The sequence below is a fragment of the Cynocephalus volans genome, chromosome 11, assembly GCF_027409185.1.
Source record: "Cynocephalus volans isolate mCynVol1 chromosome 11, mCynVol1.pri, whole genome shotgun sequence".
Lineage (NCBI taxonomy): Eukaryota > Metazoa > Chordata > Mammalia > Dermoptera > Cynocephalidae > Cynocephalus > Cynocephalus volans.
In genome coordinates, this window is record NC_084470.1 from 5,747,544 (window position 1) to 5,766,424 (window position 18,881).

Sequence of the window (18,881 nt, forward strand, 5' to 3'; positions counted from 1 at the left end):
ACAATAAAGATTTAAAGAATAGAGAGTAGCTTGTAAGTGCCTCATCAATATGCAAAATGACATAACTATAATCATAAAATGAAGATATGAAATTTGAAATAGCATTTCAAGATTTCTGGCATCAAACACTCATACAATTCACACATAGTTCAGCAGATGGTAACATTTCCAGCGGACGGGCTGAACGTCCTGAATCATATGGGCTCTGGGGGTTATTTTCAGTTGCCATCTCCCCTGTCTCCCTCCCCTGGGTTTCCCACCTCTCTCTTCACCTGCTCCATACTGTTGGGGACTGGCCGCTGTGGGTTGCAATATCTGGAGATCCATTGCCCTCTGGCTTATAGTTGGGTTTGGCCAAGTGGGACTGGAGGTGGAAGAGGAGTGTGAGGGTGTTATGTCCCAGCCTCTCCCTGCCTCGGCTGGGTCTGGCAGGGGCCATGTCCCCCACGACCACAGCTCTGGGGAGAGGCCCCTTCCAGGTTCCAGCCTTGAAGAGCTGGCCTGACTTCCTCTCCTCTCTTACTGGGCCTGAGTGTCTCCACTGCTGACTCTGGACATCAGGTGTGGAAAGTCAGTGGTACAAAGAAGTAACGAAACAGCAATTGCAGGAGGTCCCTTTAGGCCAAAGGCCCCCCCACAAATTGGATTTTTTTTCAGTTTACTTAATGGGTGTAGCAGAATTTTCACTGTATTTATTCATGTTGGTATCTCACAACACTTGACTAGAAAAAAGGGTAGCCGGTGAAATCACTACGCCTGTCACCGGCGGCTACTGATTTAGCTGACACGACCCCACACAGCAAGCCCACAGCCACAGAACCTCAGGTACCTGCAGTCAGAGGACATTTTCGGGGGAGGATGCAGTGGCAGGGGCTTCTCTGCTGACTTCTTTGGGCTGCACCTGGCCTGGCAGCGGCTGCCGTGGAAGCAGTGCCGTGTGGGGAGGAGGGGTAGGAGGCCTTCCTTCAGCAACATGCAGCACCCGGGCATCGCGCAGCACCTACCGCAAGAGCGCAAAGCTCCCAGGGGACACCTGTGTTCATCTCTGACATCGCAAAGGCTTCAGAACCACAGACGACAGGGAAAAGTGGGAACTATACTAACTGCACGTGAAAGGAGGAAGTACTCTGTTTATTTCAACAGCCCAGTTCCAGGAAGAGACTGGTGTGATGTGTAGAATAAGATTCATTTACACACCCAGCAGTCAATGAAATGCTGTTTTGAACACCTTGATGTGCTGGGCACTGTGCTAGTGCAAAACAGGACCAAACCATCCCTGCTCCCATGTGTTCTAGGAGGGCAGACAAAACAAAGCGAGTGTGGGACTCAGGAGGTGGTCAGGGAGGGTTAATCAGGATAACAAAACGTGGCAAGAATGACCAGTGCAAAGACGCCTCCTCCAGCCACTCCCAGAAGCCTTCCAGTCCTAGCAACGTTTAACCCTTTGAGGCCAACCCGTCTCTGCCATGTTTATTTCTGGTCTTGGTTGTGTTTATTTCTGGTCTTGGTTGTGTTTATTTCTGGTCTTGGTTGTGTTTATTTCTGTTTCCAGAGTAAGAGGAGGTGGGCAGAGAGTGGGTGTCCCTGGGTAAACTTCCCTCCTCCTCCCAGGCTGAGTCCTGCCCTGGCCTGTCCACAGCTTTGAGAAGCCAGGTCTTTCAGGCTCTGTTTTGTCACAAGAGTGGTACAGGTTACGAGAGCATCACCCTCCTCACACCAGCGGCAGCCATGCCACCACTGGCCCTCCTAAGGCAGCTAGTGGCAGCGAGTAGTGGGCAGTTGGATTTAAGAGCCCAGGATTCTGGCTTCTGCAGCGTCAGGGGCCTCCTGGCGGCAGGGGCGGTGGCAACAGGTCTCCAGGCAGGCCCAGCACTCACTTGCTGGCTGCATTCTGTGCAAGACCTAGGGCCACTTCATCCAGGCCTGAGCTGCAGAGCTTAATGAACACTCAGGGTCACAGGAAATCCACCCCCCGCCAAGTCTGCTTTGTTAGACTATTTGCCATGAGACACAAGGATGGCTTATAGTAGGAAAATAAGCAAATCACTCCAGCTTCATGGTTTTGTTAAGACTTCCCAAAGCCCAACAGGGCTTATTGTCCAAAGCGAAGGAAGCCTCTGTCCTGCCGGCTCAAGTTCACTCAGCAGTTGTTGTGGCTGTGCAAAGACCACCAGCTCCTCTCTCAGGAAACTTGAGGCACTGAGAAGAGAACAGCCTGGCTGCACGTGGAGGGTCATGGTGCAACCTGGCGACTGTTCCCTGGGAGGTGTGTGGCTTGTTCTGTGGTCCAGGCTTCTCTGCAGCTGAGGACTCTGGGACGGAAGCGTTCAGGTTGGAGCCTTAAATCAGAGGTGTCATCCATCATGTGGTGCTGACAGGAAATCTCACCTGCGTGAGCTCTGCTCAGGTTGCCAGTTGGTTCAGAAAGCCACTGCATCTCTGTTTCCAGAGCCCACAGCTAATACTTGCAGTCTGAGCGGGAGGCCAGTGGATGGCAGCCAGCTTGCCAGGGGCAGAGGCGACGGCGGTTAACTAGCACCTTGACAGCTCTTACAACATCCCTCATTAATGCAGCAAAGCACAGTGAAGTGTCTACACTGCCTCTTCAGCCCCTCCGTGCAGACACGTGCGGAGGGCGACACCGCCTGGGGAGTGCAGGGGCTGGCAGCTGGCCAGCACTGGTACCCTGGGAAGCGAGGAGGCCACTCTTGCAGGTGCCCAGTGGCGTGCAGACCGAGATCACTGTGTCCGCTGTGCTTCCCGTGAGGCTCTGGCTGGTGGCTTTATGTTGTGGCTGTGCTGAAACATGTTGGGTGCCGAGGTCCCATCATTCCACATGGCACTATCCCCACTGTCCTCTGGCCACCCCTCTCTTCCTAAGGTTCCCGGCTTTGCTCCCCACTCTCCCTTCCCCAGGGTAGAGTGAAATGTTTTCCCTTGTGATTGAATACGATTCTCAGGCTTCTACACGTATCTCAGGCGCTTTCTCTTTCTCTCTCTCTCTCTCTCTCTCTCTCTCACACACACACACACACACACACGTGTGACTTAGCATTTAAGATATCGCATAGTAACTGCGGCTGTGCTCTGAGCTCCTCCCACTCCTGCTCCTTGAGGGAAGAGGCCCAGCTCACTTCATCTCTCACTTCATCCTTCCAGCACATAGTGTGTGCTTAATTCAGATTGTTAAGTTAGCGGAGGTATTCCTCACAACACCTAGCATAGTCCTATATGGTAGGATATCTGATGAAAATATTTCTTTATTTACTGATGATTTCAATTCATGACATCCAAGACACCATTTTAAATTTCATGCTCACAGACTAAGAGGGAATCGAGGGCTACGTTATGTATAATCTGTGCATGTGCCTATTCCTGCGTTAGGGGTTCCAGCCCTCTCTACTGTTGGAAGGGAGCCTGCCTGAATGTGACCTACGTCAGAGCTGGCATTCCACTCTCAGGCCCGTAAGTCCCCTGCATGGTGACCTGCCCACCCCGCCCATGTTTCTGCCCCAGGCTTCACCATCCACTTGCTGATAAGTTATAGGAAAAGGAGCGACAAAGGAAAAGTTTTGTTTCATCTTGTGCCAAACACTTGATGTGGACACTCTCTGCCTCAGCTCAAGAACTTCAGAGCTAAGAGTGTGTTTGGAGAGAGGGGCACATGCAGTAGCTGGGAGCCCAGCAGGGCTAGGTTATACTGATGCTGTACCGTCATGCAAACACGGCTCCAAAACTGTGTCTTTAGGCTAATCGGTCATCGTGCGAACGTCGTAGAGTGCACTCACACAAACCTGGATGGTGTAGCCTGTGCTCCTAGGCTACAAACCTGTACAGCATGTGACTGGACTGAACACTGTAGGCTGTTGTAACACAATGGTAAGTATTTGTGTATCTAAACATAGAAAAGGTATGGCAAAAATACAGTGTAAATGATAAAAAATGGTACACCTGTATAAGGGCACTCATCCTAAATGGAGCTTGCAGGACTGGACATTGCTCTGGGTGAGTCAGTGAGTGCATGGTGAGTGGATGTGAAGGTCGAGGACACTGCTGTGCACTACTGTAGACTGTATAAGCACTGTACGCTTAGTGTGAGCTAAATGTATAAAAAAAGCAACTGCGCTATGATGTTATGATGGCTATGACATCACTAGGTGACAGGAGTATTTCAGCTCCATTATAATCTTATGGGACCATCATCATCTCAAAATGTCATTACGTGGCACAGGACTGTATGACTAAACTGTAGGGACTTGGGCGTAAGCCCAGCAGGTCCAGGTATCACCCTAACAGCTCCTTCAACAGCAGCAGCATAGATAAGCCATGTCTGAGGAGAACCACATCAACTGTCTTCAGAACACATTTCCCTCTGAATAGCAGAAGCTCCCCCAGTTAGAGCAGGGCTAATTTTCAAATCAGGCGTGGTGGTGATGCAGCAGGAAGGTGCATGCACCCTAGATGTCCCAAGCAGCTTTCTGGAGACTTCTAATGTCTACATCTGAGGCATCTTGCCCACAAAACCGTGCAGAATTAACAGAAACCTACCTTCTTATGCATATCGGTAAATGGTAATAGAATAATAGAATAGCAGACAGGTGAAGAGATATTGGATTTTCAAGTCAGAAGGATGCTGAGAGATCATCTGACCCAACAGCCCTATTTAATAGCTCATGTCCACAGTGCTAAAGCCATCGGTCCAAGGTCAAAGAATTTCAAACACATGAATACCTCCAAGAAGCCTCTACTGGGAAATCATGATTTTAATAAAATTATCCACATTCATGACCTATGTCTACTTGTCTTAGTGTCTCCTCAGTAGGCAGTCACTCTATCTTACATCAATTTGCAATTACTACATCGTCGGTGTCTCTAGTAATTTATCTTGTGTTCTGGGTGAAGACTAGCAGAGTCTTCCTTCCAAGGCTCTGTCATTCACTGCCAACATCCAGCCCACTACTCTAAACACGATGGCCTTTGAGAAATGCTCCTGATTTCTGACTGAGGAAGACCAGAACTTCTGAACATAAGAAAGTCAAAATCGTAGACCTTACCATTCAAGATGGTTTTCTACAAACGCCGACATGGGGCTGATCTGCACCGTGTACGTGTCATTTGCAGAGTACTCGAAGAGTCCGTAGTAGGGGTTGAAGAGCTCCTGAGACAAAAGGAAGAAGAACTCTCGCGAAGGACCACTGTAGTCCAGGCTGCAAAGGAAGCAGAGGTCCAGGGAGCTCATTGTGTGCCTGGAGGGGGGCCTCTTCTTATCCAGGTCCCGCTGTGCTCTTTCAGAGCTGGGTGCTGGGCAAAGCAGAGGGCAGCCTCTGCTCTCTAGAGTGGATCCCAATGGAAGTATCAATGTGCTGTAGAAAATGAGTGTGCGGTGATTGGCTTAGGGGTGTTTCTTCACCAGATGTCTATGAGTGAACTCTTATGGCAGTTTTCTTTAACCTTGTTTTCAACCATCTAACACCTATGAGATAAAACACCCAGCTGGTCTATTAACGAGGCTCTTGTTGTGTGAGGCATAAAAGAATGTCCTGCAATAGTGCATGTGTACATGCATGTGCAATGCAGAGTGCATGTGTGCACACATATGGGTGAATTGGAAAAGCTTCCAAGTTCATTCTGATATGTCCTCCTATTTGGGCTTGCCTTCCATGGTTGAGTTGGTTTTCCATGAAATCACTGAAATTATATGAAAAGCTTGGCTTTTAGTTGTATGTGTGCACTTTAGGAGAGAGAGTTCTTTGGTTACATACTCAGAATAGAACGCCGCCCCAAGAGTAAAGATCCAATGGCTTACGACTGCATTTTTGGCTTATATGTTGACCATGTGGTCTCAGACATACCAACAATCTTATGTTTCTCAAGGACATGAAACCTAAAGCTAGGCAATACCTGGAGAGAATGACCTCCCGGGAGGATGTGATCAGAATCACCCCGGGGCAATGGTTCACAGCCACCCTGTTCCTTCTTGAGCCAAGTCCCCCAACCCTGGGGCTCTGGTTCAACCATGCTACTGGGTCTGAGTGACCCTCCTGGGTCCTCACCCCTCCTCTCCGGCAAAAGTGACGTAGAGCTTGCTCCGCTGCAGCTCCTTCCGGGAATAGGCCATCACCTGATTGAAGGTTCCCTCCAGCAAGTGGTCACGACGAATAATGAGCCTGTGGAGGAGAAAGGGGTAAGTAGAAGCATAGGGTCAGGGCCCTGGACAGAGCTCTAGCAGAGCTGTGAGCATCCAGGTCACCCAGCGAGAGAGGAAGGGGCAAGACACAGGCCCCATCGGTCAGTGAGGGACTCATCTGGACACTCTTCCAAACACTGGGAGCACGGGGGAGAACACACCCACTTGTCCCTGGCTATGCTCCATCACAAAGCACTACTCGTCAGCATCTTTTTAAATCAATTCATAGATGTCTCTGAAGTTGGATTATTGAGCTTGGGCTGGGCTTATTCAATATGAAAATAATAAACCCAGGAGGAAAACAAAACAAGACAAAACAACTTTTTACTTAGACTTCAATTACAACGTTACAAAGAGTCTATAAATTTGACTCATGAGGTAAATTTTCTCCGAAAAACAAGTAAAGGGAAGTATAAGATTTTTTATTTAGTTCGCGGTTCCTCGTTTTCTGACAAGGCCCACCACTGAGTTTCTCTGTGCCTCCATGTGAAACCCACGGTCCCTGCTCTTTCTCCCCCTCCCCTCCAACTTCCTAACTTCCCTCTCTTCCCTTCATAATGTCCCTGCGCCCACCCCGGGTATCCAACCCCCCACAAATTACAAAGGTCTGGGGGAGAAACGGACAGAGAAATCTACCATCCGGAGCACTCACTTAATCTTTCCTGGACCCTGTCCAAACCCTTTGGCTTCCAGTTTTCTGTAGAAGTTACGGAGCTTGGCCTCGAAGTCTCTCCGGTATGGCGAAGGGGCCCGTGCACTGGCTCTCTGTAACCCTGCGGAGAAGAGCACGTGGGCCTGACGTCGCCACTTGCTAGAACGACTATGCAGAGAGCCGGCCAGAGGCACATTCCTGCCTCTTCATGCGTTTCTCCTCCAGGAAGTTTCCCCCGACTTCCATCCCTCCCTCAGTGACTTTGAGTGGGCCTGACGTCGCCACTTGCTAGAACGACTATGCAGAGAGCCGGCCAGAGGCACATTCCTGCCTCTTCATGCGTTTCTCCTCCAGGAAGTTTCCCCCGACTTCCATCCCTCCCTCAGTGACTTTGATAATAAATAGAAAAAATACACTAAAGAGAAAAACGAGTTCTAAAGGGAGTCAATATTTATGTCTTCCACTCCAATTATTTCAGGCTGTATTTCTTTTACAAGTACATTGACGAGCATTTTTCTTGGCCTAATTGTACTTAATTTAAAATAATTAGCATAAACTGAACTAGACTAAGATTTTCTTATAAATTGTTATAAGAAGCGATTGAAACTATGAGGCAACGAGGACTTTAATATATGTGTTTGTCACCCTTCTGTACTGATATCGTGCTAAAATAAACATGCCTGTGCGCTGGGGCCCAGGGCATTTGGGAGTTTTTTCTTATTTACTTTGCATCCTAAGAGTAAATTTTGCAGTAATTGTAATAATAATTCATTGCTCCTATTATAGAGGACAGATTTTGCGTCACTTAGGGAGCTTTGTTAGTGCTTCACTGTCTTTATATACCTCTGAATGAAAAGAGGAGTGGAAAGAGTAACATTTCAGCCAGGTTTTACAGGTGGCCAGAGCCACGGCTTGCCCTTCAGTGACTATTTATTACTTACTTTATTCCAGGAACTAAGCTTACACTCTAGAGGAGAATGGTCCTGGTAAACTCACAGAAATGAGCACATAATTACAAGTTGAGATAATTGCTACTCATGAAGGAGAGGAATCCAGTTCTTTGAGATCACAGAACATGCTGGCCAAGTCCAGGAAGGCTTCCTGGGGGAAGATCTGATGAAGAAGCAGGCGTGAATTAGATTGAATGGGTCAGGGAAGCCTTCTTTTTAACTCAGGGAAGGGATGAGCTGGTGGAAGAGCGCCCAGGTGGAGGGTCAGCATGTGTAAGGGTCCTGTGGCAGAACAGAAGGCAGGGCTCCAGTTTTTCTGGAGCACAGGTTGCAAGGACCAAAGAGGTGCAGAAACAAAGTTTGAGAGGTGGGCAGGAGCCCCCCAGTCAGGACGAGGTACGTTCTGTTGAGCAATTTTGTTTCATGCTAAGAGGCACAAGAAGCCATTGCATGGGGGTCGGCGGGTGTGACGCGAGCTATGACACATCTCTTTTCCTGCAGCAGAGAGAAAGAACTGGAGAAGACAGGGGGTCCAGAGGGTCCAAAGTGGTGTCAATGGAGATGAGGGAAGCCAGCAGACTGGAGCTGTGTTGGGAGGCAGTGAGTTAATTATAGATCGTGAGGAAGAGGTGGCTTCAGATTTTGTAACTGAAGGCACTGTGGTGACATTCACTGGGATGGAAACAGTGGAACAAGAGCAAACTTGGGGAGAAGGTTAAAGAGCTGCTGATAGCAGCACCTTGGACTGTGTCACTGGAGAAAAACACGGTTTGAGGGAGAAGAGAGAAAACCTGGGTTGAGCCTTGAGGACGGCAGAGTGAGGACAAGGCTGCGAGAGTTGCAGAAGAGCGCATGACATGCCTGGTGTCACAGGAGCAGCTGGAGGTGGCGTAAAGGGGGCCATAAATAACGAAGTGGTGCTGGAGATTGCGAGGCCAAGAACTGCCCCACACGGGGTGGCAGAGGCCATGGCGACCTTCACGACGATACCTCCCCTCGCGTGCAGGTGTGAAGGAGGCTAAGATGCGGGAGGCTTTGGTAGACCTGTAAGTTGGGCGGCAGGGTGGGGGGCTGGGTGTTCAAGGGGAGTGGGAATGTCTGAAGCAGTCGTGGAGAAGAGCAGAGACACGTGCAGGGGTTTCTTCTGGGTGTTCAGGGCTCAAGTGATGTGAGAGACGACCGATTCATGGTTAATAATATGCCGTGGCAGGTGAATGTGTGCACCTGACACAGGTGTGGAGGAAGCAGTAGGAAGCTTGTCTGGGGAGAAGTCCTGCCAGAAAGCACAGACAAGATGGGGAGGGCCAGGGAGCTCAGGGCGCTGGCAAGGATGTTACTGAGGTTATGAGCCACAGAATCTACGCTGGACAAGAGAAGGTGTTGGAAAGGAAGGAGAAAACTGCAGGAACTGGAGGTCTGATGAAGCCCAAGGACGGTCATGGGGAGAGCAGCTGAGTAAGTACGTCGGAAAGGAAGCGGATGCCCGAGTGAGTGGTTTTAGCGATGACAACAAGGGTAGGAGTGTGGCCTGGGAGTACGTGGCTGAGGAGGAGGAGGAGAGGCCACCGCAGACACAGAAGTGCAGACGCTGGGGCCCAGGTGCTGCATGGCCGTCCTTGGGGACGGTGGGGTCACCCAGGATGGTGAGTCTCGCTTGGAAGGAGACAAGGACTACGGGACAGAGCCACAGTCTCTGACAATGAGAAAAAGGCTGGCAGAGGACAGCAACTAGGAGAGAGGGGACAGAGACGCAGCTGAGGGGTGCGACCAAGGACACAGAGGCCCAGCCCCGCAGCACGTGGGACAGAGAAGTGGCCCTGGTGAGGTGCCAGGGCTCAGGATACCGATGGAAGTGGAATACAAATCTGTAAGTGCAAGGACAACTCTCAGTCCAGCAGACTGTGCATATTCTGTAATATTATGACTCTTACTACTGCTGGTACTGCCTCTATCCCCATGATCACTATGGTGCGTTTTTCTAAATAATTCATGCTTGACAAAGTACTCTGGCATAAACTTCTAGGAGTCAATATCTCCGCAGCACCTAGGTAAATTTCATAAAGGTCTAGAATAATGGGGATTGTAAAATTTAACATAAAAATATACAGATTACATAATCTAGGACCCCATGGTTAAAGATGGAGAATAAAGAATTAAGTACTTCTACAAAAGGAACAAGATGATCATTTGTATTCGTGGCATCAGTAATGTCTCTATCAGGAAAATTGATTGCTTTTTAAAAAGTTTTCCAAATAATTCTCATTTAGCAAATAACTCTTCATTCTCTCTTATTTTTCCATTTGCACTATGACATCTTTCCTATATAATGATGCTACAATCTTGTTCTCCTACCAAAGGTTGTCACCAGGCTGGGACAATCTCCCCAGTGACATAGCAGCGCACCACGAAGCCCGATAGCTCCCCCAAATGGAAGACTCTGCTCCCCTAAGTAGGCCCTGCTGTGCACACTGGAAAAGCTCAATTCTACTGATGTTGGCTCTAACAAAGCTCCTCGTCCTCTTTCCCCCAGGCAGTGGGGTCTCAGGCACGCTCTACATCAGAGGCAGCAAGCATCGGGCACGTCCCTAACAATGCCATAGGAACACTTGCCTGGAGGAAGTGACCACAAGGAGAGACTGTCTTAACAACAGATTTTAGCAACTAGGACAACTACCTCTAAGAGGCAGTTCTGAATGATACAACGTGGAGAAGCCAAACTAAAAGATATTCTAATTCTGGAGACGCATGGCAGTACCAAGCGATACTGACCCTCAGTGTGACATCCCATCTGAAGAGCATCTTGCCGAATTCTGTTTCTCTTATGAATTCCCCCACCGGCTTCAAAATCAACGTTTGGACCCTGACTCTAGAGGATGTGACGTGGGAAGTTCCTACATTTTTCAAACTAACCTCTTTCCCTTTTTATGGTTCCAAAAGAAATTTGGGTTGACCACAGAAATCTACAGCAATGTGATAATGAAGCCAAATAAAAATGGAAAAATTCTTCAATGTCTGGGTCCCATTTGGAGGGATGGATTTGATCTAAGCTAATTATCTTGAGGAATCCAGGAGATATTGTTTTTTCGCCAAACAATTCAACATAGTTTTTCTCATTCAGAAGGGAAGATACCTACACAGAAGTTTTGTTTCATGAGTAAATTCATTCTCATCCATAAAGAAAGTTCTCTGGAGTCTTCGTGGGGACATAATAATGATCTCCAGAAACTCTATACCAAAATTGGTATCTAATAGAATTCTCAGTCAAAATGTAAAATGTTTCAGAAAGGGCTCATTTCTTTGAAATGCCTGGAGAGTGCTTCTGGAAGGCAATAGCAGTTTAGGGCAGGTGACGGCAAACTTTTCTGTAAAAGGCCAGATGGTAAATATTTCAGGCTTTGCTGACTACCCGGTTTATGTTGCTCTCACTCATTTCTGCTGCCGTCGCGTGGAAGTGCCGTAGAAAACGTGTAAATTGCACTGGCATGGCTGGGTTCCAATAAAACTTTATTTATGGACAGTGAAATTTGAATTTAATATAGTTTTCATGTGTCATGAAATATTGTGTTTAAAACTTACTTTTCAACCATTTAAAAATGTACACCTCTTTCTAGCTTGGAGGCATGACAAAAACAGAGAGTAATTTGTCAACCCCTGATTTAAAGGGTCCTCTTTCAGTCAGGAAATTGGGAGGGATGAAGGCAGAGAGGACACACAACTGTCCTTCATTCACCTTCCCCTGGTGCAAACACTCCTGGCCGCTTCCAGGAGACGCCGGAGGCCCAAGTTACCTGGGGAGCTCTGAGGTGAGGAGCAAGGCGAGCAGCGCGGGGAGAAGCTGTACCCGGGATGGAAGGCGGCCTGCAGGGGCACATAGGACATGACCTCTTCTTCAAAGAGACTGCAAAGTTGAAAGTAAAAGTTAGTTCTCAGTCCCTGAGAAAGTGCTCATGAGTTGGGGTAATAGCAGTTACGGTTCCCACAAAGCAACCAAAGCAATTAGATTTAGATGTAGTATAAAAAGGCACATCGCTTGCAAATTTTGTGCTTTTTAAAACCTGGATTAACCCTCCAACAAAGTCTCCATTGAGTACTTTATGTAGCTCTTGATACCCTGGCTGTAAATGTAAAGGCGGTGATGGGCAGTGTACAAGGGTGGGGACCCTACTTCAGCTGCAGCCTCTAGAATCCTCCAGAACAAATGGCGAGTGTTCTGGTCTGGGCCCCTCTCTGGGCAGCTGTAGTGAAGAACTGGCCAGTGAAGCTTTTCCAGAATTGTTCCAGGCTCAGCCCCTTACCTCAGCAAGATGACTAGATCTGCATCACAGGACAACTTTTCAAGCCCATGATTACCCTCAGTCCGAATGTAATGAATTTTCTCCCTAGAATCATGTGGGAAAGAAAATGCAAATTACACACCGACACATAAGCTAAGAAATAAATCTTACCCTGGCCCCTTTTTTCTCTCTTCCAGTACGGCTGAACAGCAGCATCTCGCAGCCTCCTAAGCTCACACGGCAGCTTCCAGGACACCCTGCAGGGGATAGCGCTCCTGACCCACCAGCGCAGAGCTGAGGAGCACAGAGAGCCAGGTCCTCTGCCCACACGGTCGGTCACGAGTGCAGCAGGACGGGCAGGGCCGCAGCACGGCTGCTCTGGGCTCACGATGTACTGGAAGCCCCAGGAGGAAAGAGTGAGCAGGGGGTCTCTTGAGAGACCTCGTGCCTGATGAAACTGCGTAACACCACCCTGGGCTCCGATCTCCAGAACAGAGGAGGCTCCCGGCCAGTCAAAGCACAGGCACTGATCTGTGTCTGTTTTGTCACAACCCGCCCATTCTGACCCTTCTGTACAACCTCCAACTCTACCCTGGCAAATTATTAGTCTACAGATAAGCAGCATCTATTTTGATCAAATTAACCTTGTAATTTGTTTCCCTGACATTATTCCAATATTACAAATACCATACCCAACAATCATTCCATTGCATGCTTGCTTCAAAGGAGTTAAAAGTTTTTGTCTTTCTTAAAAGAGATGCGGCAGAAATCTGGAAAAACTCAAAAATTAATTTTAAAAATAATGTTTAACTTTCTTTTTGTGTTTAAATTTTTATTTTCAGATAATTTTAGGGTCACATATAGTTGTAAGAAACGACACAGAGATCCTGTATTCCCTTCATTCAGTTTCCTTAATGGTAACATAGGGATTATTTTTTAAAAATCTATTTTCAAAAATACTGCAGATACAACTTTTTCCTCTCTCTGTTTATATCATCGTGAGTGCAAATTGTATATTTTCAGACAAAAATATAATCAACTTGACCTTTTGGTGTGGGGATTTTTTAAAAAAGCCAGGGGAAACTTCATGGCCTCTGCAGAGACACACAAAGTGGCTTTATAGATGCCTCACCAGGACCAGGGCATTCGTGGGCTTCTCCTATGGCTGCAGGCTGGGAAGTGGAGCAGGTCTGTCCCCAGCGTTCTGCAGGGAGCAGGTGCTAGCCCAGCCTCCCCACCACCGGCTTCTCCCTTGGCCTGTGTCCTGGACTCCATGTCCGGATACAACCTCACAGTCCTCTTGCCTGGAAGACTCTCTCGGAGCTGTTCCTCTGGATTACCAGCAACAGCCGCATGAACAACGCTCCCATTTATTTACTCTCCCAATGATAATCTCCTTTGGGGCAGGTTATCCTGCTGCCCGAGGGGCCCACTTCTGGTAAGCACCTGGCCTCCCTGCCTGGGGGAAAGGGGCAGCATATTCGAGGGATCCTCTTTATCCCCAGGGTCCTTGGGGGGATAGAAGTCCAGACAGGGCCAAGTCCACCAGGGCAGCAAGAGCTGTCCCCAGTCACAGAAAGCAGCAGTGGCATCATGGCACTGCCTATGTGGACCGCACCTATGCCAGAATGCCAAGCACAGTTTTCTGCATGTTTTAGCTTTCCACCAGACATTACCCCTTTGTCATGTCTATGGACATCTCACACTGATCCAGTGGTGTGGGGCATCTCCAAATGCCTCTGCCACTCCATCCCAAGGGCTCTGAGAACTGGGGAGGGCACCGAGGGTGAGAATTCCATCTGTCTCTCCTACACATATGTCCCTTGGTCATCAGGAAAACTCCAGAGCAAACTCTCTTTAGAGCTCAGGCCAGCAGAGCCACCCGCCTCCTTGACATCTTGACATCTCCACTTGTGGCCTTAAAGACCTCAAAACTCAACATGCAAGACTAAATCCTTGACATCCTTCCACCACTCAAGCCAGTCCCTCCTTGTCCTCCCCGCCTGCCACCTGCACCCGGCTGTCTTTCTCACCGCTCTCTCCTCACCCCAGTGGTCAGGCTGCCATCAGCGCCTACCGTTCGTGCACCCGCAGTATCACACGAGCTGCCCCCTGCTGTCCATCCGTGTTTACCACCAGCCACGTCTCCTGATAGCCCCGCTCCACCCGTGCCCTTGCTCCAGCCCACCTATTCCACACTGAGCAGCAAAAGAGGTCATTCAAAACACAGATGCAATCATGTTTCCTTCCTGCTCAAAACTCTCCCATCACTTCCCAAATAAAATTACACTTCAAATAAAATCCCCGCCCCCCTCCTGCTGCTGACAAGGCCTCTGTCTCCAACTTCACCGCACTGGCTTGTTTTCATTCTTCACCTACATCAAGCTCTTCTCGCCTCGGAGCCTTTTTGCACACTCTCTCCCTGACCCCCACGTTGCATCTCAGGGACAACTCCTCATCCTTCAGGTTTTAGCTTAAGTGCTGCCCACTTGGACAAGCCTTCCCTGTACTCCATTAGGGATGCAAGTCCTCCTCTGCAACATCACATTACCCACTGTGACTGCATTCTGACCAAGTCTTTCGTGGCACTCAACACATTACGTAGGTATACATTTGGCTTAACAAAACCCTCCAAACTTGTCTATCATCTGATCCATGAGCGTGGAACTTACTGCATACATAGCCCTAGCACAATCCTGATTCAGAACAGCTGCACAAAAAAAGTACTACTGAAAGAAAGAATGGATGACTGGGACAGCTACCGTGTCTCTTAAAGGTAAAAGATGCCATTAGCCTCTGGGTTATCTGGCTCCCTCTTCACATCCACATGTGGCTTCCTTACGATTCACTGCCATCTGCTAAACACAGTTCTCTGAGAACTCATTCTATGTCCTCTAATGCAGCAACTGGCTTTGTGGACCCAAGTCAGAGAGTCCACAGCTCCCTGAGACCAGCAGTGGCTGAGCAGGGGTCACAGTCCCCTGAGACCACAGAAGGAGCCATAAGTTCTTTCTCTCGGTGGAGTCATGGGGAGAGGTGATTTTCTTTTTGATTCCTTGGCCTTTAAAATGGATCTGACTCCCCCCTACACCCCACTCAGGGCCAGGAAGAGGCCCAGTCACAGCGAGCAGTGCCTGGTTCCTGGTTCCCTTGTGCTTGGCCACCAGGACAGTAGGCTCTTGCTCTGCCTTGTTAGTGTGTGGCCTCACAGTCCGTGTCCGATAGTCACTGTGGGCCTCCTGTTTTTGATGAGGTAGTTTTGGGTTCTCAACCTCGGGTCCACAGTTTCTTTAGGGGCCAGTAACTGTTTGAAATTATATGCAAAGATTTATATATATATGTGGGGGAGAGTCTGTAACAGCTTTCATCACATATTCAAAGGAGTCCATGACTCTAAAAAAGTTTATAGTTTCTATACTAGATAATCTTCAAGTTTCTTCCAATTCCAACATGCCCTCATTTCAAGCACCCCCTTCTCTAGAAAATCATAATTGTACCACTCCACACTGCAACCAAACCTTTAAGGTTTCTTAGATTTTGTTATGATGTGATATTAAACAAGAGGGCTGAAAACAGTTAACTTCCTTTTGGAAATACATTCCACTCTTTTCCACTCTATGTTGTCTGTTAAGTCTGACTGGTCCATAATGGTGTTTAAATCCCCTGTTCAAATCCTTACTGATTATCTGTCTGGTTGCAGGGGGTTACTTTTTTACGCTTTTCTAATGATTAGAACAGGACTGTAGTGCCTTTGGTGAGTTCAAATTCCTCCAAAAAGTAAGCAGGGAACTCATTACTTAGCGGTAGAATTAGTAACAAAAAATGTTCAGGACAGCAATGTGTTAGAAACTCTTCAGGTAATACAAGTCCCCTGGAAGTCCCTTGAGAATTCTTCTAAATTGTTAGGTAGTGTGAGTCAAAGAGCAGCCCATGAAGAAACAACCCACATGGCCGAGCACCATACAGTCATGAGCTTGGACAGATAATTCTGAGTAACTGGACATAAGACCTTTCACTCACCCTGTGAGTAATGAGTGTTTCCTATCTTCAAAGTAGAGGACCAGGCTCTGAGGGGCAGAGTGGGTTCAAAGACGAGGTGGATACAGGCCCTGCTCTGCAGAGCTTATAGTGTTGCAGGGAGACACGGTAAATAATAGAACACAAGAGATCAAAAAATATCTTAGAGGCATGAAAAGACTGCCATTAAAGCAAGAAAAAAGAAATACTAAAGTCTGCCTGGAGCACTGAATTTCTGCCTTTGATCTAAGCCTTTAAAATGGATGGGATGCCTTAACCCAGAGGCCACTGCAGGAAAGGCAAATCCAAGGAGTCACAGCCTGTTTGGTGGAGGTGGAAGATGCTGAAGGAGAAGACAGGGCAGGACAGAGAGTTTAGTTAGGGCCGGACTTTGGAGACCAAGACATTGTGCTTAGAAATCCTGACTCTGTTTCATACACAGTGGGAGCCACGGAAGCTCTGCTTTTGAGGACGAGGGGGACATGGCTTGGTCTCTGCTGTAAGAAGGTGACTGGTTATAGTGGGGTGATGGGAGATGTCTTATGGAACACCCCTGTGAGGTCCAGGAGAGAAATAATGAGGACCCAAACTTGGCCACGTCGGGGAGAAGAGGAAAGAAGGGCTGGGAGAGAGAATGTGAGGAGGTGAGTGCAGGCGTGCAGCGGAAGGAAGACGGAGGAGCTGGGGTGAGGGGCCGTGGGGAGGAGGACGGTCCTAATGCACAGAGCACAAACAGGGAAGAGAAGTGTCAGCGCGGGCGGGTGGCAGGCAGGGGACAGCAGTGAATGACCCCCGGCGGGATGGGCAAAGACTCGGTTGGCAGAGGCTGTTTGAAGGTGTCAGTGATTCACTGAGGAAGTCCAAGTGGAGCACTGCAGCCACCAGCCAGACTCAAAGACTGCGCCAAACACGAGGGGCAGTTGTCCGCCCGCTGTGCCCGGCCTCCACACACACTGTCATTTAAGCATCTGCACCACACCCTCAGGTGCCCTCGTTCAGTGCTGAGACCAAGGGCGGAGCACTGGATGAGATGTCTCTATCAGTAGCCCCTGAGTGCCGGAGAAAGAATCCAAACTCCTAGGGACATGCTCTAAACCACCACGCACTCTGGCTTTTGAAATGTTGGGCAGTGAGCTGCAGGAGAGGGGAGTTGGAGTAGCTCGGTGAGAAAGCAGAATTTAAGTTCAGGAGATATTTTCTCTTTAGGTGGCTATCTCTTCCAAATGAAGCGATTCAGAGTCTGATGTACTTGTTCAAGAATGACCCTAGAGGACACTAGGATTTAGGTGGTTAGAACACCTATGACACCTTTTGTTTGCTTAATTGTTGAGTTTTAAATATGCTCACTCAATATTTGGTTTACCTTTAAACAATTACATTTCAAACTAAAAATAATTTATATGGTGCTTTACATAAATAATTTTTTTGTAAAAGCTATTTTTTCCCTTACTGTGCTTTCCTCCAAATTGGTGAAAATCATTTCAGCATCATATAAATAATAGATAGCTTGACAATCTGACTATCTCTGATTATGCTATTTCCCAGAAAATTGAACACACTGGACCCTTCATTTTGAGGATTCAAGTTATACTTATTTATTTATTTTTTGGGTATTTTGGGTGGCTGGTTGGCCCAGGGATGGAACCGTGGACCTTGATGTTATCAATACCACGCTCTAACCAATTGAGTTAACTAGACAGACCTCACATTGTAACTTAATTGCATGAACAAAATGCATTATGAGCTTCTGTTGTCCCTCCACAGAGGTGTTTTCCTACCTGAGAAAATATCTGGAAAGACCTGGATTTCCAGGCATGAGGGATGATCCCTACCTGAGTGCGTGGTTTCTTGCCAAGCTTGGTTGACGCTCTTGCAGCATTTCAAAAATGTTTGGCTGGCGAAGAAATGCCACAATCTTGTCATTATATGCTGAAACAGACAAAGGCACAGAGTTGTGGTTGAATCTGCAGCCCAGAGATAATTTCTTTGATGATTGGAAAACGGCCACTTGATACCAGGATTAATGCAAGAGTTTGAAGGGCAGATAGCATACTCATCAAAAAACTGTAAGCTCTTGAGGGCTTTTTCTTATGTGACATAATAGCATTATTATTTTTAAAAGATATAACTAAAAATGAACCAGCTCTAAGTCAATCATCCTTAATATACATGTTTCAGAAACTTTACTGGGTGTTAACTCATCTCTGTGTGAACAGGAGAAAGAGAGTAAAATAGCTCTCCCAGGAGAGGAATTCTCTCTTCCTTGTAACTTTTCCTCGTCATTTTTCCATAGTTATTACGGAAAAAGATTATGAGTTCCAAGAAGTTCTCTTCTGAGCACTCAACACTTCAGTCCGACGGCCATGAGTTGATTTACCAGTGGTAATAATGGAAATACCCAAATCCACTGATGCTCTCTCACCTCATTCCTTCATAACAGTGGCATGTGTTCTGGAAGAGGCAGCTAAGGTTAGGAATGAAGACTGTGCAATCTTTTCCCCACACATATGTAGAAAGAGGCATAAGTTAAAAACTGTATTTAGCAGCATAAAATCCATCACCTCATTGAAACTATGATCTTCTGGATGACATGACAAATCACTGAATGGAACAAAGAAGGGGTGCAAAGGCTCGGCAGAAGAGAGTAGAAGGGGGGGCGGGGTGGAGGGTGCAGGGGAGGGTGGGAGCAAGGGTGGGGAGCGGACTGCCTCATAAAAGGGGAGAAAGAAAACACGCAATCTTGAATATTAAAGGTTTCATGACAAGGACAATGAGGCTAAGCCAAGGGCTCACAGACAGTG

The 18,881-nt window shown here is 47.8% G+C and overlaps 1 protein-coding gene across 1 annotated transcript in view; it reads right to left on the reverse strand.

The window, feature by feature from the left end:
• HECW1 (HECT, C2 and WW domain containing E3 ubiquitin protein ligase 1) overlaps nucleotides 1-18,881 on the reverse strand; it is a 241,863-nt gene that overhangs the window by 52,767 nt on the left and 170,215 nt on the right. Inside the window, exons 16-21 of the mRNA XM_063114547.1 lie at nucleotides 17,913-18,009; nucleotides 12,085-12,168; nucleotides 11,578-11,687; nucleotides 6,840-6,960; nucleotides 6,054-6,167; nucleotides 5,055-5,207 (exon numbers count right to left, since the gene is read on the reverse strand). Of these exons, the coding sequence (XP_062970617.1) occupies nucleotides 5,055-5,207; nucleotides 6,054-6,167; nucleotides 6,840-6,960; nucleotides 11,578-11,687; nucleotides 12,085-12,168; nucleotides 17,913-18,009 (679 nt within the window). The remainder of the gene's footprint in view (nucleotides 1-5,054; nucleotides 5,208-6,053; nucleotides 6,168-6,839; nucleotides 6,961-11,577; nucleotides 11,688-12,084; nucleotides 12,169-17,912; nucleotides 18,010-18,881) is intronic.